The sequence below is a fragment of the Herpailurus yagouaroundi genome, unplaced genomic scaffold (assembly GCF_014898765.1).
Source record: "Herpailurus yagouaroundi ecotype Mexico unplaced genomic scaffold, PumYag 182, whole genome shotgun sequence".
Taxonomy (NCBI): Eukaryota; Metazoa; Chordata; class Mammalia; order Carnivora; family Felidae; genus Herpailurus; species Herpailurus yagouaroundi.
Window position 1 is genome coordinate 12,324,789 of NW_024412413.1, and position 21,045 is coordinate 12,345,833.

Genomic DNA, 21,045 nt, shown 5'->3' on the forward strand with positions numbered 1-21,045 from the left:
ACGAGATGACAGGTGGGGTGACACAAAAATCGCTTAGCCCAAATCACAAAACCCCGATCACCCTCCTTTCAAAATAGGAGATGACGTTGGGCGGTGTTGACATTTTACACGCCTCTCGTTTGCTTCTCCAGACAGGCAGGTGATGTGGGTCTCACCGCATTCGTGTTGCAGATGACAGGACTGAGCCCCACAGAGGTTAATAACGAACGTCCACAGCCGCGCTCCATAGCAGTGTCACATCTCACTGTAGTCCCAAAGATTCGCTGTTATCGACTAGATAAATTCTATCCCATAAGCTGCTCGTTGCCGCCTAACAGGGCAATGCCATCCTCAGTAAAGCAGTCCTGCATCCAAAAAGGTTCCGCACAAAGCTGCACACGCCCGCTGCCCAAAAGCTTGCCCCCCACATTCCCACACCGGGGACCAACATCCGAAACTGGTTCCTTCCACCCCCACCTTCGCCCCTTCTCCCCACCAGGCATTCAAGAAACAAGTGGGGGAAGGGTCAGTTCCCCAAGGGTAACAGCGCCCAAGAAAAACACTTCAAGTTACTATCAGGCAATGTAGTTTATTATTTCACACAAAAGTTAGCGACCAAGGCCACAGTGTCGTTAAACACCTCCCTCCCCACCCCCCACCCAAACTCGCCCCAACCCCGCTATAAAAACAGAACACAACAAAATACCACAGTTCACATTGAGCCAGGAACACAGAGTGGCTCTGACAAAAACAAGACAAACACAAGACACAACATCTTTGCACGTTTGTATAAAAATTGCCATGGCCCACGGGGCAAGCGGTCATGGCGTGTCAAGGAGACCGCGAACTCGGGGCATGGGGAGGTTCAAGAGAGCTGCCACTTCTGGCCATGTCTTCTGGGCTCTGCTGCAGGAACGGGGGCTGCTGAGGGTCCAGGCAGGACCCCTCATCCCAGTTTGGAAGTGCAAGTCGTTGAGCTGGATGTGCTTTCGGTTGGGGAAGATGCCGCAGGCTCTTCCTCCCTTTCCAGAGAGAGAGGGACGCAGGGACAGGGCAGGCGGGGGGCCCAGACAGCCCCCCTTGCCTACAGTAAGGAAGCCAGCCAAGAGACGTGCCCTCTCCAGAAAGAGGACCCTCGGTGGGACAGAGTTCACAGCCCGAGGGGCCAGCACCCTTGCGATCACATGACATAAAGCCCCACAGCAACCGTTGCCACCACAAAGCTGAGGGTAAGGACCCATCGGAGGAGCGGCGCCTGGGAGGGAAGGTTCGGCTGGGGCTTCCCTCTGGGAGTCTCCGTGAGAGCAGCATCTGAGAGAGAGACAGGGGGCAACGTCACCAACAGGTGGACACGGGTGGGAGTATGGGTGTTGCAGAAAAACACAGCAAAAGGGTCTCGGCAGCCTCTAGTACAGTTCCTCCTCAGTGTCTGTTAGAGCAGACAGAGAGCCCTCTGGCCACTGCTCGGTTATCTCCAAAGACGGGGAGCTTACTCCTTCTCCCAGCTGTCTGCTCTTCCATTTTCAGCCAACCCGCATGGCGAGGACACATCCTCCAGGGGTACTCCGGGGAACCCCACTTTGAGAACTGCTGTGTTAGGGTAACGACCCCCCTCCCCGCATACCAGCTAGCCAATCCCATCAGGACTGGCCTCATTCCCATGTGCCCAGGCGCAGTTCCACCAACAGAGGGCTCCACAGGGTCCTGGCACAGGTGGGGTAGGCTGCTGGTGGCTCGAGGGGCGAGACCTACAGTAACCCGCCAAGCACTTCTCTGTTCACCCCCGCCCCCAAAACCACAATCTTGCCCACACCCCTGTCGGGCTCGATGAGGGTACATTTCGTGGAGCACTTTGGTCTTTCTGGAAGTTTTCCAGATGTTCTCTCAGGACTGCCACGGAGGCACATGAGGGGGGGACTAACACGCAAGAAGACCGAGGGGTCCCGTGCCTCCTCGCGGTCCCACGGCAGGGTAACTGCTAGAACCACTTCCAGACACCCTGCCCCCCATCAGGGGGTCTCCACTCAGAAACCATGAAAGGGGTGGCGGGAGGGGTGACAGTGAACGAGAACCAATCGACCGCCCTTGATTTCAGAGATGGGGAAACAGGTGTGGAGAGGCTGCAGGGCTGGCCCCGAGCCCCACTGTGAAGGCTGCTGCCCTGTGCCTGCGCCCTACTTGTCACTCGGAACACTCGGAAGACGGGGCAGCCAAGCGGCGCCCGAGACACGCAGCTGGGCCCCGCGCCCCTCCCACAGCGGCCATCCCCGGGCGGGGGGACCCTCACCTCGCGCCCCGCTGCCGACCCGCCGGCGCAGCCCCGGTGCCTGTGAGGGGCTCTGGTCCTCGGCGTCCTGGCCCAGCAGCTCCTGCAGCTCCTCAAACAGCTAAGAGACAGAAGACACACAGCCCGTCTCAGTGACATCACAGGTGACAAGTACGTTAGAACCGCCTCCCTGCTCTTCCCCAAATGCTCCCCGGTAACCAGCATCCTGACATCACGGTTCACTGGGGCTGTTCGTGCCCTTGTCCCGTGTCCCTGGGCCAAGTCTTATTCCGCGAGCGGTAGCCAGTGTATGTGGCTCCTGCAGCCCGCTGTCCTCACCCAGCCGCCCCCTGTGCCACTCAGCCTTGGTCCGTGTGTTTCGTGATGCTCACTAGCCAGGCTTTGCAGGGGAAGCGCCTGGACCGAGGCTGACCCAGAGGTCAGGCAGCAAGAGCCAGCCTTCCAGCGGCTCCAAAGCCCCTGGAGGGGTTTTTCTGAACCCCTCCGAAAGACACAGAGCCTTCTGGGAGGCTTGACCAGGTCTGTTTGCCCTTGTCATCGGTCAGGGGACTGCAAGGGAGGGACGGTGCTCCCTAACAGGTGCTGGGTGCCATGCTGGGAACCAAGGGGCCCAGGAAGGCATGAGCTAAGACCCCAGTCCCCACAGCACCCCCAGGAGGGGAGAGCTATAGGATTCTACGACATCCGGGTTAGAAGGAACCTCACCCTCAGCTCCGCCCAGTCATCCTTCAAGGTCTTGCTCAAAGCCCACGCTCCCCTTGGGTTTGAGGCAATGCTAGAAACTTGCATCCTGCCTTGCCGGCCACACCTGTGACCCCTGCAATGCCAACCCGGCCACACACAAGTCTATGTTGTCGCACGGTGTTGCCACAGAGTGCTACAACTGTGCCTCTCACACCCTGAGAGACCACGAACCAACCGTGAGAAGGCTGGCCCTGTGCCAGGTCCTGCCATTGGGACTTGATTGGTATAAACTCACTTGACTCTCACAACAACTCTTAAGAGGCAGGCGCTGTTACATCCTCGTTTTACAGATGGGGAAACTGAGGTAAGATCACCCAGCTAGTGGGGCGCCTGTGTGGACAGTCAGTTAAGCGTCCGACTTCAGCTCAGGTCAAGATCTCGCAGCTCACAGGTTCGAGCCCCCCATCGGGCTCTATGCTGACAGCTCAGAGCCTGGAGCCTGCTTTGGATTCTGTGTCTCCCTCTCTCTCTCTCTGTCTCTGCCCCTCCCCTGCTTGTGTTCTCCCGCTCTCTCCTCTCTCTCTCAAAAATAAATAAATAAAAACATTAAAAAAAAGATCACCTGGCTAGGAAGTGGCAGAACTAGGAGCCTGACTCCCTAACCATGCCTTTAACCATGACCCACAGCCCACGCCCCCTGTGTAGGAGCGATGTCCCCACAGGAGCAGCGAGGGGAGACAGTGGCCACCCTGGGCTGCCGGCCAGCTCCTCACCTGAATGTTGAGCAGGAACGCAGCCTTGGCCTCTTCGATGACCCTCTGCCTGACCTCGGGGGTCATCTCCAGAGTGTTCATGCGGGAGCGGTACAGCTGCTTGAACTTGGTGGCGCTGGCGACGTTGGGGAAGGTGAAGAAGTCCACGCCCTCCCCGGAGCTGGGCAGGTCCAGGGCCTTCTGAGCAATCTTCTTGAGGACCTGGCCCCCAGACAGATCGCCGAGGTAGCGGGTGTAGGCGTGGGCCACCAGCAGCTCTGGCTCCTTGCGCCCCACCTCGTGGAGCCGCCGCACGTAGCGCCTGGTGGCCTGCGTGTAGGGGATGGCGTCCTCCCAGCGGGGCCCGTACCAGAAGGCCATGTCCCGCTCCAGGGCGGCCCTGCGGTGCAGCTCTTCGGGGAAGTAGAGGGGGGCATAGACGGGGTTCTCCTTGTTGCGCTCGATCTCTTCCTCCAGAGCCACGTAGATGTGGTACAGGGAGGCCATCACCAGCTGAAACCGGAGCGAGCAGGTCAGGCTGCCAGCCTCGCGGAAGAACCCCATCCGGCCCCTCCCCCCACTGCCCCGGGGAGACCCTCACGACCTCCCCAGGCTGGGCTCCCACCTCTTGCTGCCCCCCCACCCCACAAATCCTCTCTACACAGCAGCCAGAGAATTCGATCATGCACCTGCTGAGCCTAAACCCTTTTATTCCATGGGATGAACACGCAGCCTAACTTAGTCCCTATGAACAGAGGAGCTGCTGTCCCCACTTTACAGAAAGGGAAACGGAGGCTCAGAGAGGGGAGGAAACCGAGGTCTCACAGCTAGTAAGAGATGAAACTGAAGTCAGGCCCAGGCGTTGCCAGGGAACCAGCACAGCTCTAGAGCAAGGGAGGACCTGAATGAAAGTGCTTACTGGAGACTCCCGGCGCCTCTGGACTTTGACCTCTGGGTAACTATCTGCCGGCCGATTCTCCCCGGAAACGCACTCCGAACCCCACACCTCTAGATGTTGGTCTAGTCTAGGGGGACCGGCCCGGTCCACCTTGGCTTGGGGAACTGCCATTACACGTTAATACTCTAAGTTTGAGTCTGAAGGAGAACAAAGATGTTCTGGTTGAGGTTTCCAAGTTATTTCTAAGCCGCAAACCTTCATGGCAGCCTCCTTTCTCAACAGGGCAGAAATCCAGGCAGCTTTCTGATACAAAGCAGCCTGGGCTATCGAGTGTGACCGACCTGGTTCTAACCTCTGCTCGGCAGGTCCTCAGCTGTGTGACCTTGGGTAAGCCGCTCGCCCTCTCTTGGCGATTTGAGGTCTGAGTGACTGTCAAGTCAAGCCTTGGTCCCCTCCCCTGCCAAAGGGGACAAGCATGTACTAAAGGGGACTCATGGGAGAGTCAAGCAGGGTGACACAGGTAAAGTACTAGGCACAGCCTGGCCCTTGGCCCTCGGTTAAGAGGCTGTGGTGATAAACGTCACCGCCATCAGCATCCCCTCCGCGAGCATGGGTTCACTCATGGATCTTTGTGCCCACTTTGAACTCAGAGGCTCAGACGCAAGATCCAAAGTCCCAGCGGTTGGCTATGGGATACTCCAGCAGTCACCTCCGCGGCTCCCGCTGTCCCCAGCTACAGTCCACCAACTGGGTGTGTGTCACGCCTCCTGGAACTGCATGTCACATGTCACTGCAGCATCTCTTGGGTTGGAAGCGGGGAGGGTGCCGATTGCAAAAGGGCGGGGTGTCAGGAGCAGGGGGGATACACCTGCTTGACCCCCTGTGTTCAAGCTGAATAAGTCTTTCCTCACGATGAGGTCTGACCACCAGACACCCGCCTGACCCTTGGAGTGCTTGCCTTTTACTCGCATGAATTCCACAGCGGTGCTGGGAAAATCAGTGCCTCACGTGAAGCGGGTGCTTAAGAAGACTCTGTGTTGAGAGGGCACCTGGGTGGCTCAGTCGGTTAAGCGTCCGACTTCGGCTCGGGTCGTGATCTCACAGTCCGTGAGTTCGAGCCCCGCATCGGGCTCTGTGCTGACAGCTCAGAGCTCAGAGCCTGGAGCCTGCTTCGGATTCTGTGTCTCCCTCTCTCTCTACCCCTCGCCTGCTCACACTCTGTCCCTCTCTCTCAAAAATAAATGAACATTAAAAAAAAAAAAAAGAAGACACTGTATTGGAACCCACTTCATAGAGGAGGTCCCCACAATCTTACCGTTAGGAAATGGTCGTGGTCGGGCTCGAACCCGTGCTGCCCCTTGCCTTCAGAGGCAGATCAGAATTACGTCACGAGCGCAAGGTCTGAAGTGCGACCAAGCCTTGGTTTGATTTCAGCCTTTCCCGTTTACTTACTGGCTGTGTGACCTTCTGTTAGCTACTTCACCTCTCTGAACCTTCCCTTCCTCATCTTCCTTACCCAGAGGGGAGGCACAGAATAAGAAACTGTAAAATGCCCAGCACAGAGGAGGCACTCAGTTGATGGCACTAGGGCCCCTGCCCCTCCACAGCACTACCGTCACAGGTTGGGAATTTGCTGTGTGACCTTGCGCAGGTCACTTCCCCTCTTTAAGCCTCCGTGGTATCATCTGCAAAATGATTCCCTTGAACACGCCCATCTGGTCCCTCGGCATCCCTGGGCCGAATTTCCACTTAAACCACTGGCCTGGGTGCCTTGGACACACACACACCCCTGTCATACTCTCCACCAGGGCTGGGCCCCACCAGGCCACATACCTTAAATCCTTTCCGGGTCACCTGGCCCTTCTGAAAGTTCTTCATGAACTCGGCATTCTCTGCCTGGACGTGCACCTCCTTGGTGGCCTCCTTCAGGGCCTCTGACAAATCCTGGGGCATGCTGCAGGGGTGGGAGGGAGGGAGAGAGGGGGAGGGTGAATAAGAGTGGCTCTGAGCAGGGTTCATCCCCACGCTGAGCTTCTGAGCCTGCCATCTGCCTCTCAGCAGGCCTCAGAGAGCGATCAGAGTCCTCTGCAGAAATCGCCCCAACCTGCCATCTAATACATAGGCCACCTTCCTTCCCAACTGCCTTCCAACACAGCCCCATCAACGCGCTTCAGGTCCTACAACCGACTGGGAAACCCTGATACCAAGTTATTGGCGAAAAGCGGGGGGTGCGGTTTGCAATGCCCGGGGAGAAGTAGCCCCCGAAAATATGAACATTCATATTCTACATCATCACTGCTTGCATTGGCTTTGGACCCAAGATTTAATTCAATTGTTTTATTGACGTTTCAGGTACAAATCTCTTAAAATGGTACGCGCATCAAAAAAAAAAAATTTTTTTTTTTAAATTAAAAACAAAAAAATGGGGCGTCTGGGTGGCTCAGTCGGTTAAGCGTCCGACTTCAGCCAGGTCACGATCTCGCGGTCCGTGAGTTCGAGCCCCGCATCGGGCTCTGTGCTGACAGCTCAGAGCCTGGAGCCCGCTTCCGATTCTGTGTCTCCCTCTCTCTCTGCCCCTCCCCTGTTCATACTCTGTCTCTCTCTGTCTCAAAAATAAATAAACGTTAAAAAAAATTTTTTTTTAAATAATAAAAAATAAATGTTACATGCATCATAAAAGTGCTTGGTTTAAAAAGCCTGTGAAACTCTGCGTTACTCAAAAGAATCCCTTTCTGGGAGTATTTCCGCCATATGTCTGTATCCACTTCCCGCAGAACTGTCATGTCTCTCCCGCACCCCCCCTTCCAGAAACATCACCCCCTGTTCTGTACATGTTCATTGAACTCCTGGGAGAAGGGAAGGAGCCAGACTGGGAGGCGGACAGACGGTGGCTCAAATCCCAGCTCAGACACCTACTAGCCAAGGGGACCTTGGGCTTGTTGCCTCCCTGGTCTGTGAAGCCCTCATCTGTAAAATGGGGCCAGGAAAGCCACAGTGGTGTTTTCGTTCAAGTGCCGGACAAGTAGTAAGACAAGGACATGGCCACCAGGGGGCTCTGGTAAGAGAACCAGCCACTGTCACCCAGCCTGGGCAGCCCCAGGGATCCTAGATTTAAGCAGAGAGCACCTCCAAGGTCATTCAAAAGTCCAATACAAAAAAAAGAAAAAAAAAAGTTGGATACCATAGGGTCACACCCATCTGGTCCCCCAGCCCGGGCCGGGGAGCCAGCCAGGTAAGCCACCTTTTATCCCTCTAACTGGCCCACCGGACGAGACTGAAACCCAGCTTCTCCTTAACGGGAAACCCAAGGGAGTGAGCGATGTGGCTTCCCGGCTCTGTCTCGGGGAGGGACTGGAGACCAGAGCTGGGCGGCAGGGCAGGGGCTGCCCGCCGGGGAGAGGCCGGTCCCCCGCCCCGCGCCCCTCACTTGCCTGTCGGGCTGCGGGCGCTCCATCCGGCCGGCGCTCGGTGCTGGCTGCGGTGCTGGGTGCTGGGTGCTGGCTCCGACGTCTCGGGACGCGCGGGAGGAGTGGCGAAGGCGACTGTGCCGAGCCGCGCCGCGCCGTCCATTTATCGCCCGGACGGGTCACGTGGCGGCCAGCAGCTGATCCCCACATTCGGCCCGACGTTGCAACACCCGCGCCGCGCCCGCCCCAGGCCAGCGGGGGTGGAGGGGGAGCGGTCATATGACCCTCGGAAAACAAAGCAATTTAAAACAGGACGCTTAAAAAAAAAAAAAAAGGCAACAATGTCTGGAAATCTGAGCAACTGTGTGATTTTGTCCCTTCCAGAGGCACCCCCATGCCAGGATGGGACTTGTGCTCCCCAGGAATCTGAAAGAGCCAGAAAGCTCGGGGGCTTGAGTCTCAGAGCAGGAGGCAGGCGGGCCACAGCTGGGACTTACCAGTCCCAGACCCTGCCGGCATAGCCCTAAATGTCACCTCCTCAGGGGACTCTCAGCTGACAACCTCCCTCATTCTCACTTTACATGTACATTTAGGGCCTTTTTAATTTTTTTAAGCACCTATTAAGGGCTAGAGACTGTACTGATTTTATAGTTCATCGCCACAACTATTCTGTGGGGTAGACCACTACCATTTTACAGACGGGGAAACTGAGGCTGGGGATTGGGGGGCGGGGGGGATGAAGGGGCGTGCCCCGGGTCACACATAAAGCAGGAAACTGGGACCCAAACCTGGGAGTGAGTCTGAGTCTGCCCTCCCCCTCCAGGCTGTCCTAACACTTGGTACACAACTTGAGAGCAATGTCTGTCACAAAGCTATCTTCCTGCTGGCATGCGTAGGGCACTCTTCCACGGCTCGTCACAGCTGACTCATCTTGGAACAGAGCTGTTCCCTATCTGATCTACCATTGAATTAGTTCTGCATGAGATTGATCACTTAGGACACTGGGTAAGCCCAGGTGACAAAACTGAATAGTTCCTGAAGTGCCGTCCCAATGCCACAATTCTGGACTCTAAGTTTAAAAACAAAAACACAGGGGCGCCTGGGTGGCTCAGTCGGTTAAGCGTCTGACTCTTGATCTCAGCTCAGGTCTTGATCTCAGGGGCCAAGCCCCGCATTGGGCTCTGTGCTGGATGTGAAGCCTACTTCAAAACAAAACAAACAAAAAACATAAAACAAATCATAAAAACATAACTTTGGCTCAGTACAAGTATGTTGTTTGGAAACAGAGGTAGCAAATGCCCAAGTCTGAAAAAAATGCAAGTACAGGCTTGAGGATGGTCTGTCAAGCATGGATTTCCCAGCTGGAGGACTGTGGTAGCTGAGGCCTGAGGTCCCTTCCGTCTGTGCATGTCTAGAAAGCTCTGCTGCTTGGAGACAGTCTGCAAGTCCCAGGCAGGGACAGGTGGGCAATGGGTCCATCTAATCCGCGCTCAGAGTTCTGGCCCATGAGCCACCCTCTTCCAGGGTCACTCATCTGAGTTTCAGTCACCAAATCAATCCTGAGATCTGGGGGTTGCTGAGCCTTCTAGATAGAGGGGGCTTTGCCAAGGAGTTCGGTCCTTTGTATAAACCATATAACCACCTCTGCTTTTATGAACAAGGTTTACAATACTAACAGCTAATATTCACCGAGCACTTCCTGTGCACCAGCTACTATATAAACACATGCATCAGCTCATTTAATCCTCACAATTACTCTATAAGTTTGGCATTATTATGCCCATTTTACAAATGAGAAAACTGAGGCAGAGAGGTTAAGATAAGGGCTTGAACTGAGGCAGCCTGGGACAAAGATTTCAAAACCTCAAGGTGGGATGTCATCTCCCAGAGGTGACGAGACTCACAGAGGTCAGAACTAGAACGGGAGCTGCTAGAACATTAAAAAAAAAAAAAGTTGCCAAGAACTTGCTAGAAATTAGGGCTACTAGAAACCAATGACCTCATTAAAATGCAAGTTCCTGGAGGGCAGGGTGTTTGCTTTGTTTTGTTAATCCTGGAGTCTGGTACAATGCCTGGCAGGTAGCAGACAATCAACACTGATTGATTGGAATGAATTAATAGATAGGCCACAAGATCTCTTACTGCGAAACGTGATGTTATTGGTAGGCTGCCGGAAAGGGCTGGAATCAAACTACAAACTGCAATCGTAGCCAGGCTTTACAGAGCACTTACAGAGACCTTATTTATGGGCAGGATCTCATTGAGTCCTGACATCAGCCCTCCAGCTTATTGTCATTTTCATCTCCATTTTGTCCCCGTAATCACTAAGGCACAGAGAGGTTAATAGTGTTCGCAAGTCACATAGCCAGAGACGGCAGAGCCAGGATTCAAACCACGGTGCTTTGAAGCTGGAGCCAGTGTTCCTAAGCCTCTCACCACATGCCCTGTCATAGAGGGGCCCATCTGAGCCCCAGCAATTTAGGGGATGAGCCTGTCAAGATCTGAAAGCTTCCCATCAGCACACCCAGAGCCTGTCCATTCGGGAATCCCGGAAAGTAATGCTCGTGTGATCGGATTCTTTCTTATTTAACCTGGGGGAGCAGAGGCCCCAAGTGGGGACTGACTTGTCCAGACTGCACCCGTAGGACACAGAGCCTTCAGTGACCACAGGTTGCTGGTTCTCTGTCCAGGCTTGCTCTTCATCCTGCCTGCTGCCCCAGGGAGCCTCAGACTTGTCCAAAACAGACCCCACACCCAGACAACCCCGGGGGACAATCCAGGTCAGAGCTGATCTGGCTCTCTCCTCTGTCCCAGTATAGAGCTGGGGGTTCTTCTGCATGCTGATTCAGCTTCCTGACTTTCCCTTCCCTGTCCTCAAGCAATTAGGATGATCCAAATGGTATTCTTTCTCCTCCTGTAGTAAACTCAATAATGTTCCCCCTCCCTGGATGTCTGTATCCTACTCCCCAGAACGTCCGAATATGTTACAATACAGGGTGGAAAGGATTTTGCAGATGTGGTTACTTTAAGGATCTTGAGACAGGGAGATTATCCTCGTGGGCCTAATGTAATCACAAAAATCCTGATGAGGGAGGCTGCGGGGTTACAGATACAGAAAGTGATGTGACGAGAGAAACAGGACACTGAGACTGGGAGATGCTTGTGTTGAAAATAGAGTCAGGGACCATGAGCCAAGGTAAGCAGGAGTCTCTAGAAGCTGGAAAAGCTGAGGAAGTGTATCCTCACAAGTCCAAAAGAAGCACAGACCAGACCCGCTGGCCCATTTTAGAACTTCCGACCCCCAGATCTCTAGAGAATAAACATACATCATTTTTGTTGCTGTTGTTTTAAAGTTTATTTATTTTGCGTGAGAGAGAGAGAATCCCAAGCAGGCTCTGCGCTGTCAGCGCAGAGCCCGACGCGGGGCTCGAAACCACAACCAGTGAGATCGTGACCCGAGCTGACATCAGGAGTCGGACACTTAACGGATTGAGCCACCCAGGAGCCCCTAAATGTGCATCGCTTTAAGCCACTATGTTTGCGATATTTGTTACAACAGGAAAGGAGGACGCGCCCCCTCCAAGCCTGTCTTCCTTATACCGGGAACAGAGAGCCTCAGCTTTGGGAAGCAGGAGACAGATGGAGAGAGAGATCCTGCGGGTTCTCCCTCAACTGCTCCCTTCTGTCATCTCTCAGCATAACGAATGGCCGCCATGAAAGCTTTATTCCGTTAGAGAACCCACCACCTTTTCTCTGAGCCTTTCTTTCAGGGTCAAATGCTTGAGCCTCTGGATTGGACCCGATTCGTAGGAGGGCTAGAGAGGCTCGAAGCCCACCTTGATAGGGCATGCGCGCTCAGGATCCTAATTGGAAGAAGTCTGGGACGAAGGGAAAATGATCCAGAAGGGGGGCCAGGGGGCACAGAAGACAAATATGGGCGGAAAGAAATACTGAGGCCTCCCTTGAGCCTAGCATTCTTCCAAGCCTGGTTTCTCTTTTCACTGTGGGCGTCTCTCTCTCTCCCTCTCTCTCTCTGTAGTGGGTGGAATCACAGCCCCCCAGAGATGCACAGAGACCCCGAACCTGGGGCTCTGTTATGTTACCATTGCCCTGTGCATATGTAATGAAGGTTACAGACTCCCAGGTAGGGCGATCCTGCTGGATTCTCGGGCAGGCCTAATCTAATCTAACAGGAACCCTGGAAGTTGAGAGCTTTCCCTGGCTGGAGGCAGAAGAAATGGTAGGAGAAATCTGATGAAGGGTCAGCAGGACTCCGGGATTGCGATGTTCAGTCAAGGTCAAGTCAGGGCGGGCTCACTGGCTGGGAGGTGAGGGGAGAGGCAGGCCCCGGGCCCCCAGGTGGGCCAAACCTAGCAGCAGTCAGTGTGGCCGCTGCAGAGAGAGGGAGGGACAGGTGGGAGATCAGAGCCAGGGGAGACCGGGGACAGAGCCCCTGGGGCCTGCGGGCTCTTGCAAGGACCTTTGGTAAGTAGGTGAGGCTGCAAGGCTCGGAGCTGGGAGAGGCGGGTCTCACTAGGTATGGATCGCTGGGGTTGCTGAGGGGCAAATTGGCCTGAAGAAGGCTGGGGGCCGAAGGCTGAGCATCGCCGTAATCCAGGGCTCGGACAGGACAGGGTGAGAGGACAGGACATCCGTATTCTAAAGGCAGAAGTTGGAGTTGCCAGTTTACTGTGACCGGGGGTGGGGATGGGGGGTGGGGAACGTGCTGAGCAGTTGAGTCTTGGACGAATCACCCTTGAGATGTCTGGGACCGGGCTTTGCAAACAACGTGCAAAGACTGGAGATGGATTGGAGGCTTCTGCTCCTTTCTGGAAGCTTCACTTCCTCCTGCCTGCTGTGAAAGCTGTCCTTTCACCCAGACCGCTCAGAGGGAGGCTGAGGAAGCAGCCGGTGACTCAGCAAAATCTGCCTTCCCTTTGTCTCCGAGTCCCCCCTCCCAACCGTGACTCAGCAGAAACGCAGCTGCTGGAGGGGAACGTGGAAATCTCGACTCAGCACTCCCGGGGCACCACCCTCCGCCGGCCGCCTGGAAAACAGAAGTGGTTTGGACTGCAGGGGAGGCCCAGCGGTCTCCCAAGGCTCTAAATGTGAAAAACAGAGGTGAAGCCCCCAGCCGAGGCTGGGGAATTGCGGGGAGGCTCGCCCCTGCTGGATGACGGTTCAAGGAGAATCAGGAGACCTGCTTGGGTCTCTCCACAGGCAGGGGGCATCCCAGGTTAACAAGGCTGGGGGTGGGGGGTAGTCCTGACCACCCAAGAGGATATGCCCTTGACCCAGCAGGGGTGGGGGGGGGGGACGAGGAGAAGGGGGAGCCGAGGGCCAGGCGCTGCCTAAATGGAGCACAGCCTTTCTCAGCGAGGCAGACAAGCCCAAACCATAAAAACATCCTCAGACTAGGCCACAAAACACTAAAGCTTTCTGGGTTTCAAGCGACGCGGTTCTCAAGGCCAAAACCCCCGACATACTGGGAGAAACTGCCACAAGTGTCACAGACGACAGATGAACACTCCCAACATTAAAGAAAAAAGACAGCACAGGCCCCAAATGGAGTCACTTGAGCTAAGCCACACGGCAGCAAACCAAGACTAACATGTAACCTCATTGTAGTTTCTGCCTCTTCCGGGAATGTTACCTGTACCCAGTCTGGAGTTGCCTTGGCCAGACGAGTGAGGTTGTCAGCCCGAGAGATCCTTGCCACCCTTCCCCTAAAGGAAGGTGACCTTGCCTGAAATAATCCACTCCTTCTTTGTCTCACTGCCCTCCCCACCCCAACTTCTGCCCATAAAAACCCTAAAGAGCTCCCTTCTATTTGCCAGACATGGGATGCTGCTCGACTCGTGAATCACTGAATAAAGTCAATTTGATCTTTAAATGCACTCCGTTGAATTTTGTTTTATAAAAGTAACAAAAGAGGTGCCTGGGTGGCTCAGTGGGTTAAGCGTCCAACTTCGGCTCAGGTCATGATCTCGAGGTTTGTGGGTTCGAGCCCCGCGTCGGGCTCTGTGCCTGCAGCTCAGCCTGGAGCCTGCTTCGGATTCTGTGTCTACCTCTCTCGGCCCTACTTACCCCACTCATGCTCTGTCTCTCTTTCTCAAAAATAAATAAACATTAAAAAAAATTTTTTAAGTAACAAAAAGGTCCCCAAAGCAGTGGGACAAATAGTCACCAGGAAATGTTAACAGTTAATTCAGGGTGCTTATCACGAGCCTTCTGAGAGGGCTGGGTAGCCAAAGAGGGTAAGAGAAGCTGGCCAACGCACCAATGGAACACCTTTCCGTGCCTTATCTCCTTCACGCCTCCTGCCCCGGATTTTGCAGATAAGGTAGCTATGGTGGCCACATCACTCCTCTCTGGTCAACACCCTTCTCTAGCTCCCCCTGACCTTGGGATACCGTGCAATCTCCTTCTTCTGGCACACCTGGCCTTCCGCCCTTGGTGGTGGCCACCTCTCCAGCAGGAGAGCCTCACCCCACCTGCCCTGTCACACCACGCATGCCGGTCTCAGAAATACTTACCCCTCCCAACTATCCAGGCACACATCCCCCTGGCCCTTTGCTCAGGGTGGTCCCTCGAGCCTAGAAGACACGCCTGCCTCTCTCACGCCTTGGCCAAGCTATACGTTTTTCAAGACTTGGCCCAGAAGCAGATTATAGACCTCGAAGGAAGAGTGAAACCCATAAAAAATATAGAGTAAATCAAAAAGGAAAATCTTAGTGACCTTAGATTTGGCAGATCTCTCAAATACAATGCATTAAAAAGGCAAGAAGAAACTATGATGAACATTTATTTTTATTTAAAAAAAAATTTTTTTTGGGGGGGCGCCTGGGTGGCGCAGTCGGTTAAGCGTCCGACTTCAGCCAGGTCACGATCTCGCGGTCCGTGAGTTCGAGCCCCGCGTCGGGCTCTGGGCTGATGGCTCGGAGCCTGAAGCCCGTTTCCGATTCTGTGTCTCCCTCTCTCTCTGCCCCTCCCCCATTCATGCTCTGTCTCTCTCTGTCCCAAAAATAAATAAACGTTGAAAAAAAAAATTAAAAAAAAAATTTTTTTAGTGTTTATTTGTTTTTGAGAGAGAGAGAGGCAGAGCACGAGCGGGGGAGGGACAGAGAGAGAGAGAGGGAGACACAGAATCCGAAGCAGGCTCCAGTCTCCGAGCTGTCAGCACAGAGCCGGATGTGGGGCTCGAACCCACGAACCACGAGATCATGACCTGAGCCGAAGTCGGACACCCAACCGACTGAGCCACCCAGGTGCCCCAACAATGATGAACATTAAAAATATATATATATACAACACAAAAAGCACAAAGTATAAAAGGAAAAGTACTAACCAGTGGGACTTTATCAAAATGAACAACTTTGGCTCTTCAAATGACACAAAAAATAAGAGGCAATCTAGAGACTAGGAGAAAATATTCACAAACGTATTCAACAAAGGACATGTCCCTAGAATATGTAAAGAGCTTGTATGATTCAATAATATGAAGGCAATTAAGTTTGGGGTTGTGAGTTGAAGCCCCATGTTGGGTGTGGAGATTATTTAAAAAAAAAAAAAAGCCAAATAAGTTAATTTTAAGAGTGGATAAGAAGTTTGGACATCATCAAAAGAGATATATGGATGCTAAGTGCATGGAAAGATGTTCAAGTCTATATATAGTCAGGGAAATTTAAATTAGAATCACAAGGAGATAACCCTACACACCTCTTTGAATGGCTAAAAATAAAAAGACTGACTATCCTCACTGTTGAAAATGTAGAGCAACTAGAACTTTCACTTTCTGTAGGGGGTGAGTGGGGATCTTAAAATGATACAGAATATTCCATCCCAAAATATGCCACTTTGCATAAGGGTTCTCTTGAGCTGAAGACAATTGAGAAACAGCAAACGCAAAAAAAAAAAAAAAAAAAAAAAAGCTATCTGCCTTCTGCCTAAGAGCAGGCTTCAACTCTTTTTTTTAAATTATTTTTAAATGTTTTTTTACTTATTTTTGAGACAGAGAAAGACAGAGCATGAGTGGGGGAGGGGCAGAGAGAGAGGGAGACACAGAATCCAAAGCAGGCTCCAGGCTCTGAGCTGTCAGCACAGAGTCCAACGCAGGGCTCGAACTCACAGACTGTGAGATCATGACCTGAGCCAAAGTCAGTCACTTAACTGACTGAGCCACCCAGGCACCCCAGCAGGTTTCAACTCTTAATCACCTGAGATAAATCCAGACTCTTACCAGCTCAGAGATGGCATCCAGAGGAATCAACAAGAAGAGTTAAGATGGTAAGCCTCAATATCAAGTGTTATCTGCCCTAAATTTCCCCCAAGACTTTACCCACCCACTGCTTGCTGCCCTTTAAAACCTCAACCCCTTTTCTTCATCTTATCACTTCTCCACAAACACCCCGTACAGTTGACTCTTGAACAGCACAGGTTGGAATGACACAGGTCCACTTATACAAGGATATTGTTTTCGATAAATACAGGACAGCACTGTAAATGTATTTTCCTCTCCTTATGATTTTTTATAAGATTTTATTTTGAAGTTATCTCTATAGCCAGCGTGAGGCTCGAACTTACAACCCTGAGATCAAGAGTCACAAGCTCTACGACTGAGCCAGCCACGTGCCCCTTCCTTATGGTTTTCTTAATAACCTTTTCTTTTCTCTAGCTTACTTTGTTGTGAGAATACAGCGTATAATATATACAGCGTACAAAACATGTGTTCATTGTGTTACCAGTAAGGCTTCTGGGTCAACAGTGGGCTGTTAACCTTAAGCTTTGGGGGAAGTCAAAAGTTATCACGGAATTTCAACTGTGGGGGTGTCCCCGAGCCTAACCCCTGTGTTATTCAAGGGTCAACTGCATTGTTCTCTGTTGAGATGCATTTTAAACTTCAGTTCCTGAACCCCTGAAGTTACTCCTCACTGTTTCTCCCATGTGCATGAGTGCCACATGTGTTAACAAACTGTTTCTTGTTAATTTGTCTTTGTTTCAATTTCTAGGGCCCCAGACAGAGAACCTAGGAGGGTAGAAGAAATCACCTCTCCTACTGTGCAGCCACTTTCAAAAAGAGCTGGCAATTCCTTTTTTTTTTTTTTTAATTTAATGTTTTTTTAAAAAAAAATTTTTTTTTTCAACGTTTATTTATTTTTGGGACAGAGAGAGACAGAGCATGAACGGGGGAGGGGCAGAGAGAGAGGGAGACACAGAATCGGAAACAGGCTCCAGGTCTGAGCCATCAGCCCAGAGCCTGATGTGGGGCTCGAACTCACGGACCGTGAGATCGTGACCTGGCTGAAGTCGGACGCTTAACCGACTGCGCCACCCAGGCGCCCCTTAATTTAATGTTTTAATGTTTGTTTTTGAGAGGCAGAGACAGACAAAGCGTGAACTGAGGAGGGGCTAAGAGAGGGAGACAGAATCCGAAGCAGGCTCCATGCTCCGAGCTGTCAGCACAGAGCCCGATGCAGGGCTTGAACCCACGAACCGTGAGATCATGACCTGAGCCAAAGTCAGACACTCAACTGACTGAGCCACCCAGGCGTCCAAAGAGTTGCAAATTTCTTAAGAGACCAAACATACACCTGCCATACAACCCAGCCGTTCCACTCCTAGGTGTTTACCCACGAAAAATAAAAGCATGTTTCCGCACAAAGACTCATACACTCATGTTCACAGTGGCTTTAAAAAACATTTTTTTTTAATGTTTATTTATTTCTGAGACAGAGAGAGACAGAGCATGAGTGGGGGAGGGGCAGAGAGAGAGGGAGACACAGAATCTGAAGCAGGCTCCAGGCTCTGAGACGTCAGCACAGAGCCCGATGCGGGGCTCAAACTCACGGCCCATGAGACCACAACCTGAGCTGAAGTCGGACGCTTAACCGACTGAGCCACCCAGGCGCCCCCAGAGTGGCTTTTTTAAAAGTGTATTTATTTATTTTGAAGGTGGAAGGGGGCAGAGGGAGAGAGAGAGAATCCCCAGCAAGGAGCCCCACACGGGCCCAATCCCACGAACCAAGAACTCATGACCTGAGCCAAAGTCAAGAATCAGACGCTTAACCGACTAATCCACCCAGGTGCCCCCACGATGGCTTTATTGGTAATAGTCCCAAACTGGAAACAACCCATATGTCCGTCAATAGGTGAATGAAGAAACAACTGTGGTATAAACATACGCTGGATACCCAGCAATAAAGAGGACTTGTTGCAACAACACAAATAAACGTCAAAATTATAATTCTGAGTAACAGAAGCCAGATTAAAAAAAAAAAAAGAATTCTTGCTATTTACATTTATATAAAATTATATATAAAATGAATATAGGATCTTATAACATTTTGGAAAACGCATACTAATCTCATCATACTGTGCTTACCTAGCTGGAAGGGGGATTACAAAGGACCATGAGGCAACTCTGGGGAGTGGTGAATACATTCGTGATCTCGATCGTGGACACGGCTGCACGGCTACACTTAGGTTAAAACTCATCAAATGATAGACTTTAAATATGTAGGGCTTGTGTCAATTACATGTCAATAATAATTTTAAAAAGTTGGAAAACAAACAGGCCCAGCCCAGGCTTTCCTGAATTTGTACCCCTAACCTTACAAGGCTCCTCACCGAGCTTCCCACACCCCAGCTGTCCCCACCCCAACTCTGCGCTCCATGAAGGCAGCAAGGACCGCAGGGGATTCACTTTCCTAGGCTCAGAGCCCAGCCCAAGGCAGGCAGTCCTACATATTTAGCAAATGAGGCTTCACAGGGTTAAACTCCCCTCCTACAGTCACACAGCTCACCCGGGACTCGAGGCCAGGCGGATCTCTCTCTTGCAGGGGAGAAAAACCTTCCCCTGCTTCCCTTCTAGGTTTTCAGGCTAAGCTAATACTTAAATGGACGTAAGAGAGAGTAACAGGAGAAAAAGAAATTTAATTTTGTACACAAGAGAGCCTATAAAAATACGGGACTCAAGGAAGTGACCACACCGGGCAGCTTTCATACCTTTCAGACAAAGAAAAGATAAATTTGTGAAGCACTGACAAGCCAGAGCAGTTTGGGTTTCGGGTAGTAAATCAGTGAGGAAATAAGGGTTGTTTTTGCAGCCTTCTCAGCCTTGGATTCCCTGTCTCCGGCGATAAGGATGCCTTCTACCCTCCTGGTACAGGGAGGGTACCTTTCACATAGGAGATTTATTTCCCACTTTCAGAGGGACAGAGGATATTCAGAGCGTCCTTGCACTGGCTGTTTCTTAAGTAACTTCAACTCAAAATAATCTATGTGCCAAAGTGGCATGTTTTGGGGTGGCAAATTTTGCTCCCTTTCCACCTTAAAGCACGTTCAAGTTCGACAAGAATCAGCTGTCTGGAGCCCCCCGGGCCTGGGGCAGTGAAGGGTGTATGCGGAAAGAGCAACATCTTTGTCAAGTACCTTCCAGCTTCCGTTTCCCCAGATCCAGTGACTCAAGACCTGTGACCAGACCAGGCAGCAGTCGGGTCTCTGGAGAGCTCGGGCCGCGAGGACAGTCTGGCCAATACGGAGCCCGCCCATGTCTCCGAGACCTGGTTCAACCTGGCTCAACACGATCGAGGCACTTGTAGGTAGTGTAGACGGGTTAAAGCAATGAACTCTACACAAAAAGATTGCATCAAATCCGGTATCTGTGACTTACCCCACGTGCGCACTTTTAATCCTCTAAACTTTATTTCCTCATATGACAAAATGATAAGTAATAACAGCATCAGCTCCAGGGGATGTGGTAAGGATTAAATCAGCTTAACATATGTAAGAAGCTCAGAATGGGGCCTGTGGAAGAGGAAGCCCTGGCTCACTAAGCATTCCTTGTTCTGTTTACTCGGAGAATGGCATCCAGTTCCCCTTTCAGGATACTGCCAGAGCCTTTTTCCTACCTAGAAATTTCTAGATGGTTCTGAGTACGGTGGGGGGGGGGGGGGGTCACTAAGATCTGACCCAATCTTGCTCTCATTTGGGAGTTCAGAACCTCGGGTTCCTCATCTTTATTTTCTTCTCAGTAAGTAAACTTCCGTGAGATAATCTCAAATGCCCAGAAAAGTCGCAAGAATAGTACACAGAATTCCTCACCTGCATTCACCAGTTGTTAATACTTGGGTCACATTTGTCTTGTCATTCATGCTCTCTCGATTATATATGCATACACACACTTTTTTACATTTTTACATATACGTACATATTTAATATGAGTATATTAAATATTTGCATGTTTAATATATATTTTACATATATGTAAATATGTATATTTCTGGCTTATTTGAGAGTAAGTTGCAGACATCATTCCCCTTTGCCCCAAATCCTTTAGCATGTATTATACCAGAGCACAGTCTCTTGTAACCACAGTAACATTGTAAATATCAGGGACTCTCACTTCAACGCAAATACGTTATATATATAAAGCCGGCATCGGGGTCAATTGCACCCCCCCCCCAACTGTTCTCCCCACAGTCTGGGTTCCAAACCGGATCCTGCACGCGTTTCGCTGTCCCGCTGCTTTGCTGTCCCCAGTGTTTCATGACTGCAGGGGACAAGATGGGAATCACTCGTGTCAAGCAGGGGGCCCCGTCTAGCAATGACTAAAGCAGTTAAGGGCACTGCAGCCAGGAGCTGTCCCGCATCAGCTGACACCCCAGAACTGATAACAGGCAGAGAGCACATGATAACAGGCAGAGAGCAGAGTGGGTCTTCAGGGGCCCAAGACTGAGTAAATCCCTTTAAAATGGGAAGATTTTTGCAGCACACTGGCAAGACTCTTCAGACACTGACCCCTCTGTGTCTGACCACTTAAAAAAAGGCAGCTGTGGGAAGGCTCTGCCGGATTGATCTCGAACACAGCCGAGATCCTTCACCGCTTCGATATAATAAGCAGTAAGGGCCCAGAGCGGGACCGAGGTCTTATCTCAACTTTGCCCCACAGACTGACTTCTCCTTTGGTTCATTAACTTCCTACCCACTCTCTTATCTTGCTTATTGTGTGACTTATGTTCGCTATGTGTGCCGTGTAAG

At 51.8% G+C, this 21,045-nt stretch overlaps 1 protein-coding gene across 1 annotated transcript; it reads right to left on the bottom strand.

The window, feature by feature from the left end:
• Positions 1–753: 753 nt before the first annotated feature.
• HMOX1 (heme oxygenase 1) lies at positions 754–8,207 on the bottom strand. The gene is made up of 5 exons (XM_040490961.1): positions 8,032–8,207; positions 6,434–6,554; positions 3,724–4,215; positions 2,267–2,366; positions 754–1,290 (listed from the first exon to the last, which is right to left on the bottom strand). The coding sequence occupies exons 1-5, from the start codon at positions 8,052–8,054 to the stop codon at positions 1,160–1,162; spliced, it is 867 nt and encodes a 288-aa protein (XP_040346895.1). The 5' UTR covers positions 8,055–8,207; the 3' UTR covers positions 754–1,159.
• Positions 8,208–21,045: the final 12,838 nt, after the last annotated feature.